Consider the following 17765-nt stretch of genomic DNA (forward strand, 5'->3'; position numbering starts at 1 on the left):
TTTGATACGGCTTTCCAATATCTCTCTTTGTGTGACTTCTATGTACAAAGACACTTTTCTTTGTAATGATGTGACATTCATAATTGAGTGCTTTTGATCTTCTGTTAGTTTTGTAAACGTAAGAACGTGATCTTCAGTAATTTTCTAACTCTAAGAAAACTCTTCCTTTATTTTCTGTGCAATTTCAATCAAGCCATGTATTATTTATAAACTTTGCTACTTTTTATTTTATTTTAGACTTAGTTTTTGTTTGTACTTCCAAACTAGTGGTGGGTTTACAAGAGCGACACTGAAAAGTTTAAAGTTTACGTACTTTTCTCCATAAAAACAATTCTTTTCAACAGCTATTCGTCCCTGTCTGTTCGTCTCTCTCTCCAAAATTCGAAATGGACTTTAACCAATATAATTTAACAAGCAACCATAGATTAACAAGACCATGAATATGCCATCTACGGTGTTCGTTATATAATAACCAGAAGAGACAATTTAGAGTGTCACGTAATGTTACACTTTTTTGGCCGGATCAAAACAACCATACCTATGTAACTATATCCTTAAAGCATGATTTATAATAGGATGTAATATGAATCACAAGGATGAATTTCAGTTGTCTCTACAGAAGAAGGTTTCAAATTTCAATCACTTTTGGTCGGCACTAGTTGCCAGAAACATGAATGTGAAAGAAATTGGAACGCAACGTGAAGATGTTGCAGATAAATCCAAAACTAAAATAGCTCCAAAAACATGAGGTATTATTATTATTATTACTGCATGTTAGTACTAACTCCAAAACTGTTGTTTGAGTGAGGGTTCATATGTGTCGTTTACTACTATCCACGTTCACATTCTGTAACAAAGAAACGTAGATTCCAATGATATAATACGATGCCATTGTTGCTAAAATCAAATCAAAGTCTTATCCAAACCTTGTTTTGGTTCTGTTTTTTTTTTTTTTCTATACTCAGATTTGAGTTGCCATTGCTATATAATCCAAGAGAATCTTTCAGACATGATCAATGCACTGGCGTCACTGCTTTTTAGAAAGCTCAAATGTGAAAACAAATGTGGTGTAAACTCGTAAAGCCAACAGCAACGGGAAGAAGCATTTGGTGTTTTTGGATGCATGAGAGAGAAACGCATTCCATAATTTAAAAAAAGAAAAATATTCTTTTCCCACACTTAAATTTTTTAAATTCATTTCACATTCACGTTATTCTTTTCTACTTTTTACTCTCTTATTTCTTAAAAAAATACAAAAATTTATAGTTTTATTTATCTTTTTACTTTCTTTAAAAAATAAATAATACAAATAAAATTAGTGTAAATATATTAAAGTAGTATAATAGATTCTACAGTTTTTAAACTTTTTTTTAATCTTTTTTCTAGACTTTCAAACACTCTGTTTTTTGTTATCTTGTTTCTTCTCCAATCCTCTTCTATCCTAACAATTAAACTTGTTTATTTTTATAAAAAATAAATAAATACTTAGTAGGAAAAACATCAATAAATCTGCTTTATATATGTCTATTTTATTTTCATTTAACCAAAATAGAAATATCTAAGAAATGAATGCCAAAAACAACCTCGTATACCCGTCCCACGACATTATCGTCCCTACCAAGAACTGTCACCCTACATTGTGAGTTTATGTTGAAAAAATCAACTGTCAAAAACAAATAGCTTCAATAACAAAGAAACACCCAAATCCAATTAATTAATAAACTTTTATACAATATTAAAATTGTATAATTTAAGTTTAACTTAATATCATAAAATTAGTTAAATAAAATAAAATGTATTCTACTTATATAAAATCGTCTTATTTCACATAAAATCTTCAACTTATTATAAAAAATTAAATATATGTAAACAACCTTTCATTAATAATGACGATTAATGAAAACATAATGCAGATAAATCTTTTCTTGAAGAGTTTGTCCCTAAATTACTTCCGATACCTGCATCTCCCAATTATAGCCACTTATAAAACTATAGGAAGTTTGAATTAAACTAAATATAAATACAATAATGCTATAGAAGAATTTATTATATCAGTATCAGAGTAATTTGGACAGGTTAAAGCGTTTCTGTTGAAAAAATTAAATCTGGGTAGTTGTTTATTTTTATACATACGAAACATGTTTTAAATAGTGAAGAAACTTCTTTTTACAGCAATTTAAAGTCAAAAAAATTTTACTAGTTTTTTTTATACATTATGACCTTAATTTTGCTATTATCGGGATGCAAATAACTACACAATATTTATATTCTCTTGCGTTTCTTGTCAATAAGCATGTGTTTATACACATTGCGATATTCACTGCTATGAAAATAATATATGTTGTTTTAATATTAAACTCTAGTAACCATTTTTAAAATTAAAATAATTAACTTATCCTTTAAATGTTTTTAATTTAATTAATTTTTAAATTTAATTATGTTCTTAACTAAAATTAACTATTTTTAAAAAATACTTATAAAATAAAATAAAAATTATTCATTATTTTTGTTATTATAAAAAAAATACATCTTCACTAATTCACTAATTACTGTAATAAGTTTCAATAGTTTTACAAGATTCATTTATTGAATAGTAAAACCTACAACTTTTTTAACAAGTTAAATAATTTATCTTGTATGAAATACTGGGAATAGTGTTAAAAATACGATTATTGGGCTGTAGTCAAAATAAGCAATTGCTTCTTGCACTCCATAACTTTTTAAAATGACGATTTTATTATTATAAAATTCACTTTTGGATTATAAATTCTGGATCAGGCTTTCCAAAAAAAAATTTAATAACATTTCCATAACGAAATTTTTCGGAGAAGAATTTCTGAAGCAAAATTTTGCGGAGAAAATTTTTCAAAACAAGATTTTTGAAATAAATTTTTTGAACAGCATGAAATACATTCCAGAATACAATTTTCATAATGCATATAATATTTTCCAAAATAACTTTTTGGAGCATTTTTATATGAAATAAAACATAATAAATATTTTCTGGAAAAAGAACTTTTTGCAATAGATTCTTTTAGTATTTCCTCTCTTCTTCTTCTTATCCGGTACCAGTCCGGTTGCATCACAGTGATAGCAACAATGTAGGAGTGTGATAAAATAGTGAAGGGTATTTAAGTATTTTACTATATTGATGGAACTGCAGAAATAAACTGATGCGGTGCATGAAGTAATTTCCTTCAAAATTTATAAGCCTGACACAAAAAATTTATGGCTCAAATTATTAAATGTGGTGCAATATTTGTCAGTAAAACAAAGGCCACTCTTTATTTTTGGGCAACGATTATTTGCACTCAATTTTTACTACGCATACTCCCATGTTCTTAAATTGCTAAATTATTCATTCTCTTCCTCTGCGTCATCCACTGCTTTTGTAAATAAGTTTTTTTTTTCATTATTGGTTGAATCAAACAAACAAGTCTGTCTGTCAAACGAATGTGAAAAGAAATCGTATTCCGTTATACACTTTTGGTTCTAAGTATTTTAAATTTTTATTAATATGTTTTATTACTGTTTTGGGTTATTGTTATTACCATATATTATTTTATAATTTTTTATATTAAAATTTGTTTTTATTATATTTTTGTTATAATATTATTTTTCCCAGCTTTGTCAACGATGAAAACATAATTTTTTATTTTAAAATAATTGACTTAACATATTCTATATTTTATAATGATAGACTATAATGTTGACAAAAGAATTTTAACTTTAGATCTAAGTTGCACACGAGATTAGAGTACTAAATAAAAAAATTTATTAATCAAAGCAAATAAATAAATTGTGTTAATTATATGAATAAACTACCATTTTGGTATATCAAAATTTGTAACATTAAAGTTAATTTGAATTTTTGTGATTTGGTGTATTTAAGCACTAAATTCAATTGTTCAGCCTAACATATGTTTCTAAACATATTTATCATTATTATTATTTAAATTAAAAATTAATAGATATAATTGACATTTTAAATATTGATTTGAAAATTTCAAATTTCATAAACTAATGTCATCGTTAAATTGAATTTAAAAAACATAAAACAAAATTTATAATATTACGGATCATATATATATATATATTAAATATTTTAAATAAACTATTAAATAAAATTTTTATACATATTTCTATGTATATATGATTAGTATAATTAATTTTTAGGTAATATCAATTTAAATTTTAAGTATTAAAATATGAAGAATATTCAATAATAAAAATATCTATATTATAAATTAATTTACATAAATTTTATTATTATAGTTTTTTGAGATAAAAATATTATTATTATTATTATTAAATGATAGTATTTTATAAAATAAAATTAAAAATATATTTAAAATTTAATTTTATTAAATGATTAAGTAACAAAAAATTATAAAAGAAATATAAAAAATATTTAATTTATTAAAAATATTATTTTATGAAATAAAAGTAAAATAAATTAAAAAATTAAGTAACTAATTTTTTTTTATGATATAAACATTTGTCAAAAAATTAATTTGCTTCTTCTTTTATATTATAATATAGAGAATATATTTGAGTATTTTGAATGATTTTCCCTTGACAGTTAGCTTTTGATAAGTTAGGTTAGAGATTATAGTGCCCTCCACCTAGGATTTCCAATTTTGCGACAGGGACTGAGACCTAATATTATCATCTCTCAGATGCAGAATTCAATTTGACTCCCTTTTTAGGGATATATATCAATCCAATTAGATTAAATTATTACAAAATGTGAGTTATATTTTAAATCTTTAGAACTAATCTTATTTTAAATTATATTTTAAATGTTTACAAAATGCGAGTTAGACTATATGTTTAAGGTGATAATAAATATCAAGTTATAATTAATAAAATAAATTATTGATGTAGACAAAAGTCAAATTTTCTCTTTGAAACAAATACCATATATATAACTAGTCATCAAATATATAAATTAATCAGATTATGATTGTTTCAGCTTGATTAGTAATGTTTCGTACAAGATTTACGTATTGTGAAATGTGAAAAGAAGTTGTGTTATCCATAAGGATTTAATTTATAATGTACTCAATCAACCATATGATCGTTGAAGACTGTTTTTTAATTTATTAAAAATGGTTTCCTTAAAAATTTGTGTGAAGTCTCTGTTGTGTTGTGTATAAATTTGATTAATCATTTAATATAGATTTACATATTGTACATCTAAGTGAATATTTATAAAATCAATTATAGTAAACAATTATGATTTATTAAAAAAATCATTTAACATTCATCATCATCATCATCATCATCATTATTATTATTATTATTATTAGGGTTAAATATGTTTTTAGTCCCTAAACTATTGGTCGTTTCTGATTTTCGTCCCTCTTTCAAAGTAAGGTACAATTTGGTCCTCATTCTTTTCGAAACGTTCGTTTTAGTCCTCGGAATTTTGGTTTTAGTCCTCATTTGTTGCTAAATGACGACCAAATTTTTAAACAGTGTTTAGTTTTCGAGGACTAAAACGAACGTTTCGAGAAGAATGAGGACCAAATTGTACCTTACTTTGAAACAGGAACGAAAACCAGAAACGACCAATAGTTTAGGGACTAAAAACATATTTAACCCTTATTATTATTATTATTATTATTATTATTATTATTATTATTATACTGTTTTGGAAATAAATTGTACTTACAGGTTCTTTATTTATCTGATACAGTCTTATTTATTTCAAAATTGAGAGGTTTTGTGGTAATAAATTTATTTCAATATATAATATACTTATTTGGTCTAATAAATATGTTAAAGAATACGATCAAATAAAATTTAATTAGTAATAAGTGTGAAAAAGAGTTGTTTTTACACTTATAAATGATCTCAATCTTGGAATGATTCATGTTATTACTTTCAGTAAAATGTTGTAATAGGAAGTAGATTGTTTTGTAAATCATTGTACAGTAAAAAATGTATAATTGGGAGTCTGTAAGCCAATTCTCGCATAGCGCAAGCCAAAACTCGCACTGTCAGGAAACGGAAATTCGCATAGCGCACCATTACTTGTGCGTTGTGCGAATAACATCAGTTGAGAGACAACAGTTACACGAAATTCGCATAGCGCGCACACACCTATGCGCTGAACGAATTAATGAAGTTATGATGTTTTAAAAGACGTGACAGAAAGGCAGAAAACATTTTTTGACACACGAAAATAGCCAGAAAAATAATGGTGAATTCAAGAGACGATCAGGAGACCTTTCAAGACATCAAGACTTCACTTTCTGCAAGGAATTGCTGCAAAGAGTACGTTTGAATTGGTTGTATGACGAAACATTAATGTAAATTTCGTGTGCAATATATGTTTATGTTCTTGTTCTTTTCTTGACTTGCTTTTGATTATACGGAAGTATTAATCTCTTTAAAAGTTTTGTTGTATTGGAAAGTATTTTTAGAACCAGAAACGTAAGAAAAGAAACTAAAAGTAACTACGTTGTTAATTTCATGCTTAATTCCAAATTGAAATCACAAATGTTCTCATCAGTAATTGATCTTGATAAACAATTATAGTTGAATAACGTAACTCAAATTCCCTTAAGAGAACGATACTCTTTTACTTATTCACTGTATTACTTGAAACGATTTGGTATAGTTACCAAAAAGTTATCCATTAGCCTAATATTTTAACAGTCCAAAAATAATGTCTATAAAAATAAATATTTTCATATTAACACTAATCGTTACAAATATCGTCAGTACATTATTATTGTTATTTATGGTGAAGTACTACATTATTATTATTATTATTATTTTATTATTATTGTTACTTGCTTGAGGTATGTCCCTATTTTATTATATTATTTAATATTATATTAATTTTATAACATACTATTTGTCAATAAATATTTTTTTTTACTTTTGTTCATTCTCTTATATAGATTTAATTTTTTTTTATTAATTTAAGCGATAGAAAATCCTTTATAGATAGATATTTCTCATATTTCAGTCTTCAAGAATATATGTCAAAATGTTTAATTTATTCAAATCTTCTATAAGGACTACACTCAAATCTTCATAAAAACATATATCATCTTACTTGTTTGGAGATTGTGAAGTTATATAGTGATAAGTTTTACTTTGATTTACTTTATATAATCTTATTTACTAAAAAAATAAAATAATTTATAGTGATAAATTCAATCTGATTTACTTAATATAATCTTAATTGTTCAAAGAATGAAAGATTGTATACTGATAAGTTAAATCATAATTTAACTGACACTATACTACTCAATATAAAATAAATCGAGTGATTATATAATGATAAACTCAGTTCCCACGTGATAATATTTCTTGCTATAAAAACTAACTAAATACACCCAGATGCACATTTATTGAAATATATAAATATTAACAATATTTATCATAATATAATATATAATCAAGACAAATTAATGTAAAATAAATACATTATAATGTGAAACGAATACATAAAACAATTTATAATAAGAGTAAATGAGAACAATTAATAATTAAATTAAAGAACAAATAAAAGTATATGATCTTAATTTAGAAATTATAAAGATACGTGACTACAAAAAGATTGTATCATCCCAACAATAAACTATATAAAGGAGTTATCATATAATAATACAATAGGATAATTAATGGAAATAAAGTGTGTAACCTTACCGTTATCACAAAATAATCATAAAATTTAAAACTTTACAAAGTTCATATACTATTACAAAACTATGTACACAACTGAACGGTGATTACAAAATTAGAGTTGTGACCGAACGGTTCACACAAAACTATAAACAATAGTGTGAACGACCGATCATAAACTAAACAACAGGGTTCTCGTCATCCAACGCATGCTCCAACGCACACTCTTGTCCCTCTGCTCACACCCAAAAAGTGATCATCACAAAGAAGAATTACCGAACGGACAACATAACAAAAAGAAAACAAAAAGGATAAGCTAGAGTAATTTAATTAATCATTCAATTAAAAGGAGTATAAAATAACATGCAACATACAAACATATCAACCATACCAAGATAACCATAAAATACATGCTATGACCGACCAAATGACTTGACCATCCGGATTGTATGAATATGTAGCTTGAGGGCGTTCATGCACTCGGGTGGTGTAGTAACTAGCAAACCATCAGCTGCCACTGAGGTTAGTCCGTTATAACTCACCCAAGAACCTATGGGCTAGGACCTCCTGCCATTCTCACACAATGCATTACCCATCTCTACTTGAGAATTGGTAACCATCAGAATTTCAGGATGAACTCCGTGGATTTCGTTGTCCATACTCATATTTTACCACCTTGATAATCAGCACCAAGACATCCCTCCTTGGAATTCTCTTTCATACCAATAGGAACATCATACCTTATTTGAATATCAATATAATTTCTAATACACAATAGATCAATGCAACTATAACGAGCAATCAGAACCAAACAACGAAATCAACATTTAAAGACTAAATAACCTTTCGTAGAAGAAGACCAAACGACAACAACACAGACCCTGAGTACAACCGAACGAAAACTCACTAACTATGACAAACTCGAACACCATTATAAGACTGTGTACCAGTACAAGGCTGAACGCTAGCACTAAACAAGATACTTATACAAGACCGAGCGCTATGACATAAGACGAACATCTACAACTTAGTCCGAACACTTAAGATTGATACTGAATACTATTCATAAAACCTAGCACTACTGAGAGACTGAGAGTTACAACAATATGACCGAACTGTATACAAGAATTACTATCCAATCATAACCGAATATTCACGAACATGTAAAGTCCATGAGAAGCCGAACACCTATAACTTAGACCGAACGCAATTAAGCCGAATACAAGTACAAGGTCGAGCACTAGTATAAGAATGAGCGCTAATAAGAGACCAAACACTAGTGCGAGAACAAACGCTATAGAGAAATCGTATACTAGTACGAAAATGAATGTTATGCAAGACTGAATACTACTAAAACTGAAAGTTAACACAACACCGAGCACTAATCAGACAGAACACTTAAAAGATTGAAGGTGAATACAAAGCCTAACACTTACATGAGTCCTAACACTACTAAACTGAACGTTAATACATAGTACTACTAATAACGAACGCTAATACCTAGTACGACTAAGAACGAATGATAATATCAAACCGAATACTTGACCTGACCAAGCATTCAACAACGAGCGCTCGACTTTCTGCACAACTTCTACAGAATGAAATACATACTAAAATTTACTACAACTGAATATTTTTCTCAACCCATAATTCACCCAAGATCGGTATAATCTACAACTCGACAATCACAACATTTAACATGTCAAACAACAATGTCGATCACCCAAACATTCAATTTCACTCACATGCAAAACCATCAAACAATTAAATTAACTAGCTTCCCTTACCTCTTAACCAAACCGAACGACTTTTATCCTTCCAAAAATTTGATCACTTCCAGAAAATCCTAAGGACACCTATATAACTCACTGATTGGTGAGAAGAGACCCACCAAAGTACCAAAAAGGAAGTTAGAAAGAGAAAGAAAAGACTGATGAACACATGCAAACAACAAAGTTTACTTGCATGTGCCAGAAATTCCAGAAATTCACAAGAATTAAAGGAATGAAACTTACCAGCCCTAAATAAGAGTTTGATCGGTAGAAATGGAAGCTCTTGACACCACGATTCCAGAGGCACAATCTGATTGTAGAATAAATGAAATGAGATGAAAGAAATCAAGAGAGAATGAGGAGAAAAGAAGGATTCAGAAAGTTAGAGTGAGATGATGCATGCAGAAAGTGGAACATGAAATTTGAAAATTTCATATATATATCACTGCCAAAACCGATCGGTCCAATCAATTGCATACACTTGTCCTTCTCCACTTTCTTTGAATTTCTTAGTCCTTACAAAGATGATTGACAAGCGGTCAAAAGAAGACAAACACTATTTAAAGTATATGTAACAATTTCTAACCTATTATTAAGGAATATGATATTGGATGATGGTTGTTCATGATGGCATAATATAGTATACTCACAATAAAAATGACAATTTTTATTCTCTTTACACAAATATGCATGCTATAGTTTTTTTATTCGTTAATATAATATTTGAGTTTTGTTAACGAGAGTATCAATTGTATGGAAATAATTAAGGTCAATTAAATGAAGGTTAGATATGTTTAAGTTAGAATCAGATTTAGCGCTTTGAATGTTTAGTTCTTTTAAATAAAAAAAAAATTGTAATCTAATTATTATTTATAATTTTAGTTCTTACTTTAAATTAAGTCATAACATATTTCTTACTTTGATCTAAGTTAAAATTCAATTGTAAAAATGACAATTTTGCATATAAATAATTTTAATTAATTAATTGATTAATAATTTTAGAATTTGTTTTAATTGATAAACTGATATTTTTATTGGATAAGAAGGAAATCAGAGGAAGACGTTAAAAGATATAATACTAATAAAATCTAAATTTAATTTTATATAATAATTAATATCACTTTTTATTTAAAATTTTAAACCAATATGTTAATGAGTTTTACTTTTACATACTGTCTCAATTTCTCATTTTTATCAAAGATTCATATTGGATTCACAATTTTTGAAATGGGAATTGTTTTTAACTTAAGAAATGAAGTGATTTAAAATGTTTTATTAGACTATAATGGTTATAGAGAGTTTCCATTAGAATGGAAGGCACGATATCGATGGTAATCCATAGTTTTATGAGATTGGGAGTGGCACTTTAAATCCTGTGGTCTGTTGGTAGTTTATTATTAGTGTGTGGATGGAATTAGGAAATGGCAACAAAAGTTGAAAAATATAATAAGCAAGCACAAAACCCTTATTATTCGTTAATTAATGCTGCTTTCCATAAAGTTCTCCACTAACTATTATTATTATTTTCGGTCCATTGAAAAGAAGTGACTCCACTGTGAACGGTATATAATAATGTGTGTCGACCTACCCAACCAAACTCAACCTTTGTCAGTGTACATCAGTGTTAAGCACGGCTGCTTATAAAGCCATATTTTTCACATAACACTAATCTCCATTTCTAAAATCATTTCCTCATTTACTTAAATTTATGTTAATATACAGACTAATAAGATTACAATTAGAAAAATATACTTTGACACACCTAATTTTTTATATTCGTTTAACAACATTCTTTCTTTTCTTAAAAAAAAAACTACAAAAATTTATTCTTTTAAAATCATTTTATTCTTATTAAGAATGTTAAATGAATGTCAATGTATGTTATGTTATTTTTACTCTTATAATTATACAGTGTAAAATAAAAAAATAATTCTTTAACGTACTTAAATTTTTACATTTATTTAACCCTATTTTTATTTATTTTTTACTTTTTTTTTAAATACAAAACTTTACTGTTTTATAACTATTTTAAACTTGTATCTTATATTAAATAAATATAAAAGTATCTTGTAGCAGTGTTTATCTAATAAAAAGAGTGACATATTGATTCCGTACTAAACGGAAAATGTACCTCCACCAACTCATATTCTAAAGTCACATCAAACATCTATCTCTAAAAATCATGTCACACCCCACTAACCACTAAGTGCACCCGTTGTCAACGATCCAATGAAACCCTTCGCACTCTCTTTCTCTTTCTTATAAAAAAAACTCATGCTTTCTGTGACTTCATTCATTCATCCATTCAGGTGAAATGACAGCAGAGAAAAAAAATGGAGATTGAGGACGCATCAAGTGGAGCATCCATTGCCTTCCCTCTTGGCTTAGCTCTTCTCATTGCCGTATTGTTCTTCTTTTGCACCTTCTTCTGCTGCTGCTTGCATTGGGAAAAGCTCAGACCTTTCTTTCCATTTTCTTCTCGGAATATCACCACTCTCCCTCATCACCCACTCACACCCATAACTCCCCCTCCTCACAAACCAGGCTTTCCCGTCTTGGTAACCATTGCTTTCTAGTTTTAATTTATCATCGTATTGTTTTTCCATAAACAAAACATGTTTTTTTTTAGGATATAACTGATTGGATTTGTTTGGTGGTGTTCAGATGATGAAACAGAACAGTGGTGAGAGCTTTCCGGTGCTGATGCCAGGAGATGAGGTTCCAAAGTTCATAGCTTTATCATGCCCGTGTCAGCCTCCGACAAATGAAAGGATCACAATCCATGTGCACAAGGCAGAACCAAATGATTTTTGTTGAGCAAAGTAAAAAACTGTATAGCCTTGCTTAAATACCAAGTTGCAATCGGCAAACTCGTCTCAAGTTCCTGCAAGAAATTTCGGCTCTACAAACTCAAACATCTGTGGATAGCTTTGTGTTGAGTTGAGAGAAATGATTAACAAAAGCTCGCGGAGTTGAAGTGATGATTGGAAAATTAAAGCTGTGCATCATCATCATCTCTAGCTGTTTATAACTTTCCTTTTGGATGGCACAGCATAGAATTTTCTCTTCTGTAGAATTTGTAAGTTGGTAGGAAGATGCTTTAAATGACAGGGTAGAGGTTGGTGACAAGATCTTGAATACGACAGGGTCCTTCTGTAAGATTGCAGAGATACGGATTGTTAGCTAAGGAAATTAATTTTTCTGAAACAATTCAAACATTTGCACGGTACAAATGTTTTGTAAATGAATAAATGTTGTGTGTTTGAACATTATAACATTTTTTTTTCTTCTCGAGTTTTGCATTAAATTGTGGAAAATCAGAAACTGGAAAAAGAGAGTAAAATATTAGATTTTTTAATTATGTGAAAAATAATGAAAATGAGATGTTTTTTTAATTTTTACTATTATTATAAAGAAAAATGTAAATATCAATAACATTAATTGTGTCGGATTATGTAATATATTTATGAAATAATCACACGTAAGGCAAATATTAACTTAATGAATTATGCAATTTTGTAGTTAAATTTCTTCACTTTAGAACGAAAATTTTAAGGAGTTTTTTTTCTGCCGATACATAAATTTAATAATTCAAACTTTGCCACTTATTAAGAAAGTTTTTTTTTGTTGCTTATTAATTTAATTTGTGTATTTGTGTGTATTTTAAAATGAGGGAAAAAGAAGAAAAAGCCAGAGATGGTTTATAAGAATGAACAACAATGAGTTGTACGGTGGACATCGACATCAGTTTAATTAAGCGACGGACTTTTGATAGGAACGAGGAAAATTTATCTAACAAGGTAAAGTCGTTGTGACTTTCCTTCAAAGTCACGTATGCGCATGCTTTATCGATATGTTTGTTAAATAAAAAAAAAATAAATAAATATTTGCATACAGATTTTCTTTTAATTATGAACTCTAGAGAGCGCATATGGTAGAAGTTACTTACTACTTATGGATGGTAATATGTTTTCATCTAAAAAACCTCGTTTACTTTACAGTCAATATTAATAACGGGATAAATAGTTATTTCAATATAATTAGAGTTGTCAAAAGGGATCACTCGGTCTGATCCGGCCCGGTTCACCACAGGTTGATCGTTTATTGAGTCAATTTAACCCGGCTCATTTATTAACGAGTCAGAAACATTCGAACCCAGCCCGACCTATCACGGGTTGGTGGGTAAACGAATTGACTCATTGACTCATTTATTACAATTTTTTAAAATAATTTTTTTTTTACAAACTTTCTATAATTCAAATCTAAACAAATTTCACTCTCAAATTTAACTCATAATATGGATGTTTAACTAATTTTGAAAATAAGGAACTTAAATAATTTTTTTAAGCAAAAACAAAATAATAAATATTTTTTTATAAAATTAAAATTAAATTTTAAATAAAATAAAATTAGGTAGGTGGGTTGGTGGGCCAACTCGGCTCACTATGGGTTCAACCCGTATGAGCCGGGTTTAAATGAGCCGGGTTGAAATCTAACCCACATAAAAAAAATACATTTTTTTCAAACCCAACCCGGCTCAAACCCGTGGTGGACCGGGTTGGCTCGCGGGTTGTGACCCATTTTGACAGCTCTAAATATAATGAGTATTAACTAGTACAATAGTTAAAAAAATTATAATTTTAATACACATATTTCTATTTCACTAAATTAAGATACACATATGCGTATTTAATATTTAATAATCATCATGTTTATAATAGAAGAAAAATTAACACTAATATACAATTAATTTTTTAAATTATTGTTTTAAAATTTCATGTTTTAATTTCAATAACTTTTTTATTTTATTTTTATGCATAATGTGACATCCCAATTATATATAGAAAGCATATATAATAAAGACATCATCATTGCATAATATAGGAAAGCAGTCAAGAGTAATTAAGGATTACAGTCATCCGTAGAATAACGTGGAATTGAAAATAGAGTATTAGAGTTTCTTCCTGGAAATTACAGAGAATTTAAAACTTTAAATGCACAAAAGTTCTTCAAAGCTAGCAAATCTAAGCTGCAGCACTGCCGTCTCCATCAAGAGTTATTTCCAAAGTATCCTCCTCGCCATCTGCTCCCACCCAAGTGGGTGATCATCGCAAAAGAATCATACACAAGCAACACAAACAAACAAGGGTGAGCTAGACATAAAAAGCATGTTATTCAACCTCACACGACATGCAAAAATCACTCAAACATGGTAAAATGACATCACAAGACTTGTTACTTTATAAATCGACTCGACCGGACTAGAATGATTGCCGAGCTATGGCGGGTTATGCACTCGTGGTGGCCTCTACTGCTTTGCAAAGCCATTGCCAATGGGTTTCACCCTACCACACTAACGAGGTTAGTCCGTTATCACTCACCTTGGGTCATACTGGAAGCACCCAAGACTAGGACCTCCTGCTACTCCTCACCACATGAATCAATCCTCTCTACTTGAGAATGAAAGACCATTGGAGCGTCAGGAAAACCCCAAAGACTGAGCTACCATGCGAATCATTCTAGACACCACCAGGACACCACCATGTATCCTCTCCTTGAGGATCATGGAATTACGTCCATGAACCATACTATCACTGTGAAACTTAACCCAAGACATGAATAACCAGATACCATCATATTATCACAGTGAATCCAACATATCTCATACATTCCCATACTTCCCACATAAACCACATCATACTATGCATGCCAAGCAATTGATCCAATCAAAGATATCAAAAGAAGAGACTTGACCCAACAGGAGTCGCACAGCGCTTCGCAAGGCGAGACAGGAGGATCTCGCACAGCACACACCTTAATTCGCATAGCGAATTAAGTCGCAGCATACATAAGACTTCAAACCTCTCGCATAGCGCACCCAGGTCGCACAACGAATTTCCCAAACAGTGAGCACCCTTTACAGGGTCTCGCTATGCGAGACAACTCGCATAGCGACTCTGCATAATCAGTAGAACGAAATTTCTGCAGAATTATCTACTCAACCATTCCTTACCACTTCTAGACCTTTCTTCTAACTTCTAATGCCCCTAACTCATATTTCATACCTAGTTAAACTTGTCTAGGCGCTCCTAAAGTGGCATTAACATGATTCTAAAGTGATCACTACCAAAATTTTCATTAAAACTCTAATGTTATTAAACTAAGGACCCAATTTCAATTCTACCTTGTTGCTAATGACTTTACTCAGTTTTTTGACCCTAACAAGTTCTAATTTACTATCTAGACTAGCCCAACATGCCCAATTGGTCATCGGAGAAGAACCCAATGTCTGAACGCATCAAACTCACCTTCGACGCCAGCACATATGACTAGTCACAACTGACTGGATCAGATCAGGACTGCTCTATGATCAGGGATGTGCCAACTAAAGTTTTTAAGGTTCCTCTATCCTACTAACAAAGTACTCTCAATAAGTCACCATTTATTTATCTAAGTCATCCAAAGTGTCCTATGGTGTTCTAGACTCCAATTGCCCAATTACAATACTTCATTTCCCTTCTTAGTAACCGAAAACAGTATATGTACACCCACTCACCATCCATATTAACTATTTTACAACATTCTTACTCCAAACCAGTAATCCAATACAACCAACAAGCTCATCCAAGTCAGAGAATACTTAGTATACCATGGTTACACAACTTTCACATATTCAACAAATACAAATCAACATGCTCTCCACAAAAAAATATAACTCAACAGTAAATAATCATAAATTATCAAGCATACGCATCATATAGTTCAAACAAAACATAACTAGCTCCCCTTACCTTTATTCCAAACTTCTCTTGCTCCGAATTTGTTTCTCCGAAAAAACCTCCAGAGCCTCTACTCTTGCAACTAAAAATTTCTTCCTAACTCTTTATTCTCTATTTCTCAAGGTTTCTCACTTGATTCTTCCTCTCTTTGTGCAAAATAGCCTCCCCCTCATGGCTATTTATAGTCCAAAAATTTTATTATTCATCAATTTTTTAATATTATTTATTATTTTAATATTATTTTATTATATTAATTTCTTAATCACCACTTACATAATTGATTCATAATGGATTCCTCAATAATGCTTTCTCCATTATCAATATTTTAAATTTTATTTTACTTTTTCGTTTTTTTTTTTACAAAAAGGTAGAAAAGAGTTTGAACCCATCACCAAAATTTTCTACCAATTAAGTTACCAAAATTTCTTATTTAACTTTCCACATTTTATATTATAAACTTATTATATTTTCCATTCCTAAAAAAATATATTTTTACTAGTAATAAAATTGTAAATATTTTTCATGGGTCTTACACATAATCCTATTAATTTATTTTAGTTTCTATAAATTTATATTAACGGAACTTAAAAATTAAAAAAAATTGTATTAGACTGGAGAAATTAAAATAGTATGTGTAAAAATTAAAATTCGTAACTTTTAAATATGGACACAAAGAATTGTAAAGTTTGTATAACTTGTTAAAGTTAAATGATTGTTTTTTTTTAAACTCGTTCTAATTTACTTAAATAAATTATGGCTTAAAAATTCGTATTATGGTCATTGTCTTAAAAAAAATAGTGTTTTCGAAATTTCTCTTTTTGTTTTTTTTATTCACGGATGTCTAACTATTTTTATTTAATTAAAATATTGCGATTATTGGGCACGTGGTCTTCGAGAGGACGACATTAGCCCAATATGAAAGCCCAAGATTCAGCAGGTAGTATGAATTTGTCAAAGGAAGTGAATTGGAAGTAGGCAGTTTCTTTCTCCACCTTCCTGCACTTTCATATAAGAATATTTCCCAATTTTTCCTTTTCCAGATTATATAATATTAAAAGAAAAATACTTTTGTATATATAACTTGAAATAAAAAATAACTTTTAAATAGTATCATTCAAAAGTCAACTACTTTCATAACCATTTTCAATCTTATTGGTTGGAATTGAATTCTTGCTACTCAAAAACGATAAATCTAGTTGCAAAAGATTTTATGACGCTCAAGTTAGTAAGAAAACTTGAATCTTTTTTAATATACACTTAAGTCAGTAAGAAAGTTTAAATCTTTATCAATATACTGAAGATTAACAACTATTAAGTGTGTATTTTCTAGAGAATACTAGTTGTATTTATAAAATTAATACGGATTGTAAACTTATGTTATCATTAATACTTATCTCAAGTATATAATAAAAGAATAATAATAACATCATGATATCTTATTATAAATAATAAGCATAATATCAAATAATCGAAATTATAATTATGATAAATGGATATTGTTTAAATAGACGTATGTTTGGATTGCTTCAAAATAAAAAGACCGAATAAACCTTAGGAGGTTGTATTATTT

The 17765-nt window shown here is 28.9% G+C and overlaps 1 protein-coding gene across 1 annotated transcript; it reads left to right on the forward strand.

Moving 5' to 3' along the window:
• The first annotated feature begins 11685 nt into the window (after positions 1–11685).
• LOC124842505 (uncharacterized protein At5g65660-like) lies at positions 11686–12710 on the forward strand. The gene is made up of 2 exons (XM_047319041.2): positions 11686–11974; positions 12081–12710. Exons 1-2 carry the CDS (start codon positions 11750–11752, stop codon positions 12231–12233), a joined length of 378 nt encoding a protein of 125 aa, XP_047174997.2. The 5' UTR covers positions 11686–11749; the 3' UTR covers positions 12234–12710.
• Positions 12711–17765: the final 5055 nt, after the last annotated feature.

The sequence above is a fragment of the Vigna umbellata genome, chromosome 2, assembly GCF_029865625.1.
Source record: "Vigna umbellata cultivar VRB3 chromosome 2, Vumbellata_1.0, whole genome shotgun sequence".
Taxonomy (NCBI): Eukaryota; Viridiplantae; Streptophyta; class Magnoliopsida; order Fabales; family Fabaceae; genus Vigna; species Vigna umbellata.